This window comes from Balaenoptera musculus, chromosome 14, assembly GCF_009873245.2.
Source record: "Balaenoptera musculus isolate JJ_BM4_2016_0621 chromosome 14, mBalMus1.pri.v3, whole genome shotgun sequence".
Lineage (NCBI taxonomy): Eukaryota > Metazoa > Chordata > Mammalia > Artiodactyla > Balaenopteridae > Balaenoptera > Balaenoptera musculus.
The window spans coordinates 20241372-20253633 of NC_045798.1; the positions used below are offsets into that span (position 1 = coordinate 20241372).

The window sequence follows — 12262 nt, forward strand, 5'->3', positions numbered from 1 at the left end:
CATGTCCTGGCTCTTTGCACAGGTCATTCTCTCTACCTAGGAGGGCACAGGTTCATCCCTTCCTGGGAATCTTGCCCTAGCTGGAAGGTCTCCTCTCCTTCTGCCTAGACAGAACTGGGTGGGTGCATCCTCCTTGCTGTGGCTGCAGCACTGTGGACACACCTCCACACCAGCACTGACCACACTGCCGTGTAATCATGCATTCACTCCTGTCTCCCCATCTGAACTGGGAGCTTGCCCAGAGAAGGAACCAGGATTCATTCCCTGTGTGTTGCTAAAGCCTAGCCCTATGCTGGCATCTGGAAGTGTCTGCTGGATGAATAAATGAATAAGGAAGAAGAAAAAGATGTTCCTTTTGTCCCTCATACACTTTCTCAGTAAAAAAATTATTTCTTAACTTTAGTTTGTGTGAATAGTATTGATAAAACTCGCTTAGGTTTTCCTTTTCTTTTGGCAATAGCAGTCTGCTCTTATTCCTTTAGTCTCTATTCTCAAGAGGCTCTTGAAAAATCTGGGGGACTTCCCTGGTGGTCCAGTGGGTAGGAATCCACGCTCCCAATGCAGGGGGCCCAGGTTCGATCCCTAGTAGGGGAACTAGATCCCACATGCATGCCACAACTACAAGTTTGCATGCCGCAACGAAGATCCCGCGTGCTGCAACTAAAACGCAGCAACAGCCTAAATAAATTAATTAATTAAAAGTAAAAAAAAAAAACAGTTAGTGTAGCTTAAAATTTATTAAAAAAAAAAAAAAAAGAAAAATCTGGGATCCTTTGAAATTTTCCTCAAGACTTAGTCACCCCCTCAGCAAACAGAGTGCGAGACGGGTCCTGAGAATCACTTTGCAGTCTTTGTGTGCTACTCTCCAGAGACTCTGGGCCAGGGCTTCTCACCCTCAGCACTGTGACATTTGGGCTGGATAATTTTTTGTTGGGGGAAGGGGGACAGGAGGGTGTCTTATGCATTGTAGAATGTTGGTCTCTACCCACTAGATACCAGTAACATTCCCCAAATCATAACAATCAAAAGTGTTCCCAAATGGGAAGTCCCTGGCCGCGCAGTGGTTAGGATTCCGTGCTCTCACTGCAGAGGGCCCTAGTTTGATCCCTGGTTGGGGAACTTTAAAAATCCCACAAGCTGCACAGCGCAGCCAAGAAAATAAAAATGTTCCAAAATAATGAAATAAGGGCTTCCCTGGTAGCCCAGTGGTTAAGAATCTGTCAATTCAGGGGACATGGGTTTAAGCCCTGGTCCTGGAAGATCCCTCATGCCGCGGAGCAACTAAACCCGTGCGCCACAACTACTGAGCCTGCGCTCTAGAGCCTGCGAGCCACAACTACTGAAGCCCGCACGCCTAGAGCCCATGCTCTGCAACAAGAGAAGCCACCGCAATGAGAAGCCTGTGCACCGCAACAAAGAGTAGCCCCCACTCGCCACAACTAGAGAAAACCCACGTGCAGCAATGAAGACCCAACACAGCCAAAAATAAATAAATAAATTTTTAAAAAAATAATGAAATAAGAGAATGTTGCATTTATGATGTGAAAATGTCATCTCATTTCCTAATTAAAGAGATGAATTTAGTGCACCATTAAAAAAAATGTTCCCAATACAGTAGTTATTGGGTGTTTACATACCCAAAAAGCACTCCCTTTAATAACTTGGAATACTTCTGAAGTTAGTTGAAGAGTGGTTGTAAATAACTGCCAAATGAAGGAGAACAATGCTAACAAAATGTGTTTATTCCTTTCAGAGTGTCATAGACATGGACATAAAGATATATAGCTCTATCTCCTACCAAGGAAACCAAAATAGTAGAATAAACTGAACCTTTCCTTAAGGAATTTTGAAATGTAGGTAATAATTTGGATTTGGGGTATCAAAGCAATTTCTGTTTGACCAAAATTTTTAAATATGAAATATAATTTTAAAATTTTCACAGATACGAAAAAATAACGTTGCAAGACATCACCAAATTTCCCCTGGGAAAAGGAAAAATTACCCCCAGTTGAGAACCATGACAATCTATTCCAATTCTTAGCCTTACTTTTTTTTTTTTTAATATTTATTTATTTATTTATTTGGCTGCGCTGGGTCTTAGTTGCGGCACGCAGGATCTAGTTCTCTGACCAGGGATCGAACCTGGGCCCCCTGCATTGGGAGCTTGGAGTCTTAACCACTGGACCACCAGGGAAGTCCCTAGCCTTACTTTTTGAAAGCTCTGGTCCATTGCTGAACTGAGTCTGCTTGTGGCCCACTGCAATACCCAGCTGGGCTTCTAGCCACACTTTCCTTACCTGCATTTTAGAAATCTCCCAGTGAACCAGTTTCTGTCAATCCCTATTGAAACGTATTCCAAGATGTGTGCCAATTTCCCTAACCTGCCAAGATCACTTGCATGTTTAATTCTGATCTCTCAAGGCTACTTACCCATGCACCCAGTTTTGTGTCCCCAGCAAATCTGGACTATGTTCCTAATGGCAAATGGCAAAGGAAGAGAGACACATGTTGTGATTTACACACCTCAACTCTGGGTCACTGCAGTGAAGTGTTTCCCTGATATATATCTGTCTCTGTCCTATTGAGAGAAAGGGGTTGTCTAACCAAAAATACATCATTGTTTATATTGTTTCAGACAGTCAGCTACATAGTCAACACCCCTACCCCTTCCCAATCCTTCCCAGGCATAGAGGTGGTTGGATACAGAGACACTGAGCAACATCCCACTCAGAAGCCTTATCCAAAGGCATCCTTTTAGTGGTGCTTCAAAATCTGCAACGCTACCCCACTGATGGCTCAAATTCTTCAGCCTGGCTTTCAAAGGGACCATGCCTAGTCTAACCTTAACCTGCCTTTCCAGCTGAGTCTTCCATTATCCACACACACAAACTCTCTCAACAGGTGAGATTCCTGACAGTCCCTCATCCCTATCCTGCTTGAGTATCACTACTTGGTCCTTCACTGGGCCCTGAAAAGTGCTGGCTGGAAAATCTAGCTCACTGCCGAACCAAGGAGGTAGCCTGTGCTAGAACTTCCTCTGGAGCTGCTCACCCAGGGGCTACAAACTTCCCAGGGAGTGCCATGCAGTTGGGTCAAAATCACCATGAGTGGATGGAAAACATACATCATTAGTTGGGAATTAATTTGGAACCTGCAGCAAAGAGAAGAGGGGAGTCCAAGAGAATGTGAACCCGGGAGAGTCCCATGGTCCCTGGAGGCTTTTCCATATAAACCCTCAGCAGCACATTCATTCCTGCTTAAGATCTCTGGGAAGTAGAATCCCTCCCAGAGAATATACAAATCCAGATGGGGATTTCTGTTCCAGAATGATTTTTCTAGACATGTATGATACCTACCTGCTCATTGACTCTCTTGCAGAAAATAGCAAGCAGGAAGACAGCTGCAATGGGTGGTCCCAAGTAACTGGTGATGGACTGGATGTAATCAAAGAGCTGCCCACTTTGTGCTGACTGCACAATGGGGACCCAGGCAATGCTGATGCCAATCAGCACCAGCATGAACAACCTGAAATCAAAGCCCACACAATAGGGTGTCAATAAATGCCTCCACATGAATAAATATATATCACTATATGTATATATGTGTGTGTGTGTGTGTGTGTATATATATAACTAGCAAATACACATGTACACATAAAGATAGATGATAGATAGATAGATAGATAGATAGATGATATAAAGTTTTATATGACCACAGCAAGGAAAAATAATTAGCAAATTCACTGAGACTCTTTTCTTCTGTATTCTGCTTCTTCAGGAAAATCTTCTTCACCTGTAAGTAAAATGCACTTGATTTTCAATAGTAAAGTAGACCCAGTAACCACCAGGAGAGAATCCCACTTTGAGAGGCAGTGGAGTATAGGAACAAAGGTATGGACCTTGGAGCCAGCTCTCCTTTTTTTTTTTTTTTTTGCCACGCCACATGGCTTGCAGATCTTAGTTCCCCAACCAGGGATTGAACCTGCGCCCTTGGCAGCAAGAGCACAGAGTCCTAACCACTGGACCACCAGGGAATTCCCTAGCTTTCCTCCTTTTGAGTTTCACTTCAAGTCCTGAAAAGATTGGAGGGTTCCTTATAACCTCTGGACTTAAATAGAAGGAAGGCTGTGATTCTCTTATCTCTCTTACCTGAATTTAAGGCAAGAGTCTTAAGCTAACCTTTGCAGAGCAATGTTTTCACTCACATATTTCTCCCTCTAAAATGCCCTTCCCACTGCCTCCCATTTACCCAACTCCTATCCACCATTTTGGACGCAGCTCCCCCAGGAGCCTTCCTCAGCTACTGCACGGTGCACTCATGTCTCCCTTCTCTGAGCCCTTGATTGCTCTTACAGGTGTCACAGCAAAGTTTGGAATTGTTTCATGTAACTGTAAGTTCACCTAGGACAAGGACAAACCCCTGGGCAGCAGTCATTGGATGCACAAAAAAAATGTGAGCCCCAGCATAATCTCAGGGCCAAGAGGTCCAGCCCTGAGCAAAGTAACAAAATGGGTTTCTTCCCATGTTGCATCTTGAGCCTTATAAATAACAGAAAAACACCAGTAAACTTCTAAGGAAAACCCAGTCAGGGTAACCGTGCTGCTTCCGGTGAAGCAGAGTGGTGGACTCTGGCTCAGTGGTCAGACCTCCCCTGGGTGCCAGGTGTCTCATCTCCTGAAAGTGGCCTGCCATTTTCCTTTCCTTCCTTTGCCCTAATCTTGCTCATGAGATTTATGAGGTGGCAGCATTCCCTGGGAACCTTTCCCTTGACAGACATTCCAGGGACTTTTTCCACCTCCCCTGAGGAGATTGGCCTGCCTTAGCCCCATGGAGAGACACAGCAGAGCTTCCGCTAGTCCTCTATCCAGAGCATCTGCTCCATGATAATTGGGAAAATGGGCACACCTGACCCACGGATCAATGCTTACTGCATTCAGTATCCTGTTGCGTCCATTACAAGCATGCACATAGCCTGGTATTTTAGACTTTACAAAGCATGTTCACAAGCATAATATCACCAAACCCTCACGATGGTCCTGAAAAATGTTATAGCAAAGGTCAAGGTATTGGAGGCACCTGGGCCTAAAAGAAGTCCAGTGAGGAGAGCTGCAGTGTGGAGGGCTGAGAAAGAAAGCGTGGGACAGTAGAAAGGGCCTTGGACAAGGACTCAGTTGGCCATGGGTTCCAGTCCTGCCTCTGCTTCCTGATTTGGGCAGGACGAGCCTCATTTTGTTTATTGATAAACTGAGGTTAGACTAAATGATCTCTGATGTCATTTCCTGCTTCAGAGGGACATTGTTTGATGATCTTCAATTTAAAGTTAAATGCCACTGAAAGCAAATATAACTTGCCACAGAGGTTACTCCCATTCTACCCAGCATGTACCAATCTTCCCCAGCTTGAGGGAAACTCTCTGATCATTCAAGCTTTCTATGGTGCATGACAGGGGGAGCTGAACTTACCTTCCTGCAATCATGAGCTCTTTCTCAGATGCTCTCTTCCGGATCTTGGTGTAGATGTCCATAGTGAAGAGGGTGCTGGCGCTGTTGAAGATGGAGGTCAGGGAGCTCATGAGAGAGGCCAACATGACTGACAGCATCAGGCCTCGAAGTCCTGAAAGAAAAGGAGGTTCTGAGTGGTACATGGAGAACCTCAGCTCTTTTGTGCTTGGAAAGTGTGAAGACTTGGAAAGTTTTTTGCCTTCTGACACCACACCATATTCTCTGATTTATCTCTCCAGAAAGATTAGAACTTTTAAGGAGTGGACTGTAGCTTAAAAATACATTGTAAGTCCACAGCAGTCAACAAAGAGCTAGGGACAAAATACACATGAGGTAAATGCTTTGCAGTTGGGTGATTGATGGTGGTGGTGGTGGTGGTGGTGGTGGTGGTGGTGGTGATGGTGGTGTGTGTGTGTGTGTGTGTGTGTGTACGTGTTTCCATCTGAGCGGACTTTTACAAGGTCTCTCACCCAAAAGATTAATGATAATGAAGAAATATTTAAACTAGGATTCAAAAGACAAGGTTTCAAGAAAGTGAAAAGACAGCCCATAGAATGGGAGAAAATATTTGCATATATCTAATAAGGGTCTATTATACAGAATATATAAAAAATTCCTACAACTCCATAATAAAAAGACAAATAACCTAATTTAAAATGGGCAAAGGACCTACATAGACACTTCTCCAAAGAAGATAAAGTGGCTAATAATCACATGAAAAGTTGTTAAGCATCAGGGAAATTCAAATCAAAATCACAATAAAATACTTCTTTGCACCCCCTGGAGGGGCTATAATTTTTAAAAAGACAGATAATAACAAGCATGGGTAATGATGTGGAGAAATAGGAACCCTCATACATTGCTGGCACTAATGTAAAATGGTACCACCACTATGGTAAATATTTACTCAAATAGTTAAACATAGAGTTAACATATGACCCATCAATTCCACTCTTAGGCATCTACCCAAGAGAAATAAAAACATAGGTTTGTACAAAATCCTGCACATGGGTGTTCATAACAGTATTATTTATAATAGCCAAAAAGTAGAAACAACACAGGGTCCGTCAACTGATAAATGGATAAACAAAATGTGGTATATCCATCCAGTGGAATATCATTTTTAAAAAAGGAATGAAATACTAGTAAATGCCTACAACATGGATGAACCTTGAAAACATTATGCTAAGTGAAAGACACAAAAGGACAAATATTGTATGATTCCATTTATATGAAATGTCCAGACTAAGCAAATCCATAGAGACAAAAAGTGGATTCGTGGTTGCCTAGGGCTGGGGGGGTGGCTAGGATGAAACATAGAGTGATTGCTAATGGGTACAGGATTTCTTTGGGGCGTGACGAAAATTGTCTAAAATTGACTGTGGTGATAGTTTCACATCTCTGTGAAATACTAGCCAAGGAGAGCACGAGGTTGTCCCTACTGAGCCTAGGAGGCCAGGCCATGCTGAGGGCCCACTATTGAGAGTACAATCCCAGAAGTAAAGGTAACTTTAGGGGTCACCTAGGCCTACCACCCATCTGATACACAAATCCTTTCCACAACTTTTGTTCTGCTTAAACCCTCCAGCAACAGGAGTCTGCTCCCTCTTGGACAGTCCTAACTAGGCAGATATCTGCCTGTTGATAGCCTCAGACAGAGTCCTTACGCCACCCACCAGAAGCGGTATTACTCTTCATCCACTTTTCCATCTTTCACATATTCAAAGACAACTCATATTCTCTTGAACTCTCTCTTCTCCAAGCTAAACATCTTCAGTTTCTTGTACTACCCCTGTATAATAGAACTTGACATATATCTCTACTAAACTTCAGCTTGTTAGCTTCGAGTCAACATTCCTGCTTCTTGAGATCTTTTTGGAACATGATTCTATCATCCTCTAGGTATTGTATCTGTAAATAATTTTATAGCTGTGTTTTCATCTACAGCCTCACAAGAAGAAAAATAAAGGTTGCCTATTCTGATTATTTTGTCATTGGTTGGGATGTTTTTTTAATGGTCCCACTTGAGTGTCTATCATGTAGACTACAGACTATTGGAGCTATAGTAGGAGTTATAAAGACCATCTCATCCAACAGTCTCATTTTTCAGTTAATAAAACAAAGGTCCATTTCAAGGAGTTAGTAGGTAGGGCTTCAAGTCTTAGTTCTGCCATTCGCTCGGAGTTACTTTACCACTTAATTGCTCAGCTGGGATAGAGCTTTCTCCCCTCTGTATGATACTCTTCTCAGACTCACATTCATTTATTCACACAACAAATATTTGTTTAACATAATTTTAGAGCAGTCCAGGCAACAAATAACGGTATATCAGAGTAGAGTGATGGAGATAACAAGAGAAGGAGGTAGATGAATATAAGAGATACTTAGGAGGTAAAATGGACAGAATTTGGTGATGGATTGGTGGGGGAATATTTACTGGCTGAGTGAAGGAGGCTGAATCTGCAAATGAGACAAAAAGGAACAGCTGGAAAGGATGGGGGCGGGGGGCGGTGGGGGGAAGACAAACAGAAGAGGATAGTGTTATGGAATCCAAGAGAAGGGAATAACTCAAGAAAGATGAGTGATCAATAATACTGAATGCTACTGAGGGACCAATGGAAAATATCTATTTGATCTAGCATGGAGAGGTCATTGGGGAATCTGGTGTTTACAGAAGCCAGATTCCAGCCAAAAGTGAGGAATGGCAATGGTATATGCAAATGCAGCGTTTTTGTGTACTATGTGCCACACAGCTTTCTGTCATGCACAATCCACTCTAGCACAGTATTCAGAGCTACAGTCCTCACCCAGGATCTGCCAGTCTAAGGAAATAGCATAAACACGCCACAGAGGCCAGGATCCCAGCCAGAACTCCAAAAGAGCCATGATTCTTGTTAATTGCAACCTTAATTAATAAGCAACCCAGCTCAGTGGAATAGTTAACTATTACTCCCATTTTTATAGAAGTTGAATGCAAAGGGTTTGCCCAAGGTCATCTATCCAGTCTGTGGTTTAAAAAAAAAAATCCAAATTCCTAAATTCTAGCCTTCAGCTGAGTTAACCATGCCAGACGCTGAGTTACTGTGTGGCCTTGGAAAAGTCACTTTCTCTCTGTAGGCCTCAATTTCCCCAACTGTAAAATGAACAGGTTTGACTAGATGATCTCCATGTTTCCTTTCAGTAATAAAATTTTATGTTTATTCTAAATTTTCCTGATCAATACCTTTGAATTTTTTGTCTCCTGGGACCCCTAACCTAACGAGATTTCCATCCCTTAAGCCAGAATTAGATTTTTCTTCAACATGAAGATGAACAGTAACCATACAGGTCTACCCCAAAACTAACTATTCTGGACTCTAAGTATTCACTTTCTTAGGACACCACATTCTCTATAATGAGAAACCCCCTTGTATCCAATCTACCTACTGCCTTGAACTTCCTCATTCTAGAGCTAAAATCGCTCTTTGCCTTTCCCTCCATGTTTTTCCTTGGAACAGCCTAGAAGTCAATTCATTCTCCAGGTAAAACTCCATTTAGTTCAAGCGTCATGTTAATGTCTGTTGGAGAGCATCAAAAGACTTTCTAGATGAGCATGAAAAAGTCGTGTTTTTCCCTAACATGTTTTCAGATCATCTCCTTTCCATGCCTGACTGATGGACAAGTGCCAGGACTCATGGAGCCCAACCAAGCCAGATGTCTCCCCCCTACTAAGGCAAGACCTGCTTAAAAACTGAGGATGCCTGGAATGAGGCTTTCCCTACTAGCACCCCAGGCTCAGAAATGGCTTTGCCCCAGAAGGCCCACAGACAGCTATGTAGATAGAGCCCAAGCCCAATCAGCCTCCCAAGAAAGACCCTGCCAGCAGGGACAACTCTCACCATTGGGCATGAGCTCCACCACCAAGGTAGGGTAGGCGATGTTGGTACAGCCAACCTTGGTGCCGCAATATTTCTCACACTCCGAGGGGACAGTGCAGGCAATTTTTTCTGAGGAGAGATGAAGAGTCATGTCAGCAAGCAGACATCTGGGAACTATTTCCAGGATTCACCTTCTTAAGACAGGGCTTCAAACAGGACGTTCCTGCCCATGGCCCTGAAATGGTTCCACAAAGAGCACAGCTCCCACTAAGCCCTTCCATGCCATCCCCCTGCCCTGCTGGTCCTGACCATTCCCAAGCTCTGCCTGGGGAAGAAAGACAGTTCCTAGGCAGATGAGGGAGAAGCAAAGAAATGCTTATGCAGGAAATGAGAGGGCATGGTCCTCAGACTAGCTAGCTACCCTGCTCAGCAGTGACTGTGTTCTTGTTTCTCCTGAACATCACAGTGACTTGCGGTTCCTAATTTTGAGGTTTGTTTTCAACAGCTCTTGCAAGTAGGGTTGAACATCTAGACAACTAAGGGAATTCCCCAGTGGGAGGAATGTGGGGTAGAACTTCCCAGATGTGGAAAATCTGGGCTAGAAATAGAAAGGCAGTAACCTGGGAGGGGAAGGGGACATGATCTAGAGACTTGGAGGAAGTTCTAAAAACTTCTATAGAATTCAGATCTACATGCATTTATTAGGTACCTACTACAGGTAGGTCATTTAGTGCTGCCCCATATAGTACCGAATCATCACAGCACCATCTCAAATATTTGTCTGTGTGTTATATCCATTATACTTTAAAATCTTCAGTTAGATATATTTTTCTCATGACAGGTGAGCCAGTATAGGAGGGTGAAAGCACTATTAGGAGCATGTAGCCAACGGCAACAAGTGCCCCCAGACTGTCTTGTCTTCATTTTGGAAGGTGCTCACCAAACTTTCACTCTGTGGTGCTCTCTTTTTGCCATTATTTTATATTCCAGGAAACAGTTTGGACCTGGGATGGCTGACCACACATACGCAAACAGAAGTGTAGGAGAGGCCATAAACAGGCCAAGGAAGAATCTAACACCCTGGATAGCAAAGTGCAAGGCTCGGGGCCCCTTCACAGAAATGGTCCAGGAAACAGGGCAGCAGGCAGTTAGAGACTGGCTGCGGTCCTTTGACATTAAGGGCATCATACACACTACTATAGCCTGGGGGTTGGGGAGAAGACAGAGCAAAAAATAAGTAAATATTAGCTAGAAGAAGCTATAGCTGGAGGCATGACATGACTTCAGAGAATTTGCAAAAGGGGAAAAATAATTGCCAATGTAAAGAACCAGGGAACACAACTCCACACATTCTATGGCCTCAAGTTGCTCACTGTCTGGGGCAGGGGGGTACAATAATGCTTGGTAATCATGGCAAGAAAAGAAGAGGGCAGAAAAAAAGAAACAGGGACCTACAGGGCTTTAGAAGTGACTTGGAGCCAGGAAAATGGAAGAGAGAGGTCGGCAAGTCCAGCAGAAGGCATCACCTGTGTATAGGATGCGGCTGATCATCCCCGGCATCACCATGAGGAACATGGGCAGCAGCTTCAGGTACCCACACATGATGCAGCCGGCCTTCACGTGTGACATGTTTTTGGCCGAGAGGCACCGCTGCACAATGACCTGCCAGGGAAAGCCCAGTGAGGGAGGGGTGTAGGTAAGAGACCCCACAACAGGCTCTAACCACCCCAGCTTCCCCCACCATCCCGGGTCTTTGGCCTGGCACTCTGATGTCACCGAGGCTCAGCAGCCCTCAGACCACATGAGCCCTGCCCTACCTTTCCCAACCCCACAAGCCACAGGCAGACAGGAGTCTCTGTACCACCCTGGGGAAGACCCTCTCCTCCCCACACATCCAGCGTGGGTACCTGATCTGTGCACCAGTACCACAGGGCGAGGATGGACAACCCAAAGATGAGCCCAGGCCATGGCAGGTCTCCCTTGAGAGGATCTCGGAAGAGGTGAAAGGAGTCAGCCCTTGGGGTGTAGCATTCTTTCCTGATGGTGGTGTTTCCATCAGAAATCACAGTTGGAATGGCATTCATGTATTTCGTCATGAAGGCATCATACCCTCCCACTTCGTGAAAAGCTGGAAAACAGTGGTAACATAAGTCAACATCCTGAAACTCTCAACTCTTCATAGCAGTTTCTTCCTGTGGATGCCTGAGAAACCCACAGCCAGAGCCCTCACTGTGGGGTCTTGGGCAAGTCATTGTCCCATTCTGGGCTTCAGCTTTCTCATCCATAGAATGGGATTATTAACCCTGCCCAGCCCCCTCAGGGGGCTACTGTGAGGGTCCAAAGCAACAACCTGTGAAAGTACTCCAACCATAAACTTCTTTACAAAGGGAAAGTATTTGAATTATTAAAAGAAAGACCTTGCTTTTGAACCAGATTCAAAGACTCTGTTTTTCCCCTCACCTCCTGCTATCAGCAGTGGCCTTTGGGATTCTGGACACAGACCCAGAGACACAGACTAGGCCCCCAGTCCCAGCAGTGTGGTGGGATGGAAGAGAATGGGTGAGGAAGTCTGGAGCCCTGCCACCTCTTGGCTGTGGGAATAAGGCATTCCAGCCCCTGCCCTGCAGAATAAGGCATTCTTTCCCCCTGCTCGAGACCCCTGAGGACCACTGGGGAAAATCAAATGGAAGCTCTTGGAAAACATAGCATAGAGAGGATAAGAGGCTTCACAGGACACACAGAGAGCATGGGCCCCCTTAAAAATAAAATGGCATTTTATGTCCTCCCATAACAAATACCTCTGTTTGTAGGGTTTCCAGTCTTCTCCTTAGGATTTCATAGACAAATAAAATTTCAAAACTGGGAGGATGGGGACTACAGAGTGGCTGATTTTTTTAAAAATTT

At 44.4% G+C, this 12262-nt stretch overlaps 2 protein-coding genes across 2 annotated transcripts in view; one reads left to right on the forward strand and one right to left on the reverse strand.

Moving 5' to 3' along the window:
• LOC118880231 (unconventional myosin-XVIIIb-like) overlaps positions 1 to 3490 on the forward strand; it is a 55643-nt gene extending 52153 nt beyond the window's left edge. The window contains exon 7 of the mRNA XM_036823769.1: positions 3379 to 3490. Within this exon, the coding sequence (XP_036679664.1) occupies positions 3379 to 3423 (45 nt within the window). The 3' untranslated portion in view covers positions 3424 to 3490. The remainder of the gene's footprint in view (positions 1 to 3378) is intronic.
• Positions 1 to 12262, reverse strand: part of SLC5A1 (solute carrier family 5 member 1) — a 57107-nt gene that overhangs the window by 6337 nt on the left and 38508 nt on the right. Inside the window, exons 8-12 of the mRNA XM_036823768.1 lie at positions 11266 to 11486; positions 10885 to 11020; positions 9380 to 9487; positions 5463 to 5613; positions 3357 to 3525 (exon numbers count right to left, since the gene is read on the reverse strand). Coding sequence (XP_036679663.1) covers positions 3357 to 3525; positions 5463 to 5613; positions 9380 to 9487; positions 10885 to 11020; positions 11266 to 11486 — 785 coding nt within the window. The remainder of the gene's footprint in view (positions 1 to 3356; positions 3526 to 5462; positions 5614 to 9379; positions 9488 to 10884; positions 11021 to 11265; positions 11487 to 12262) is intronic.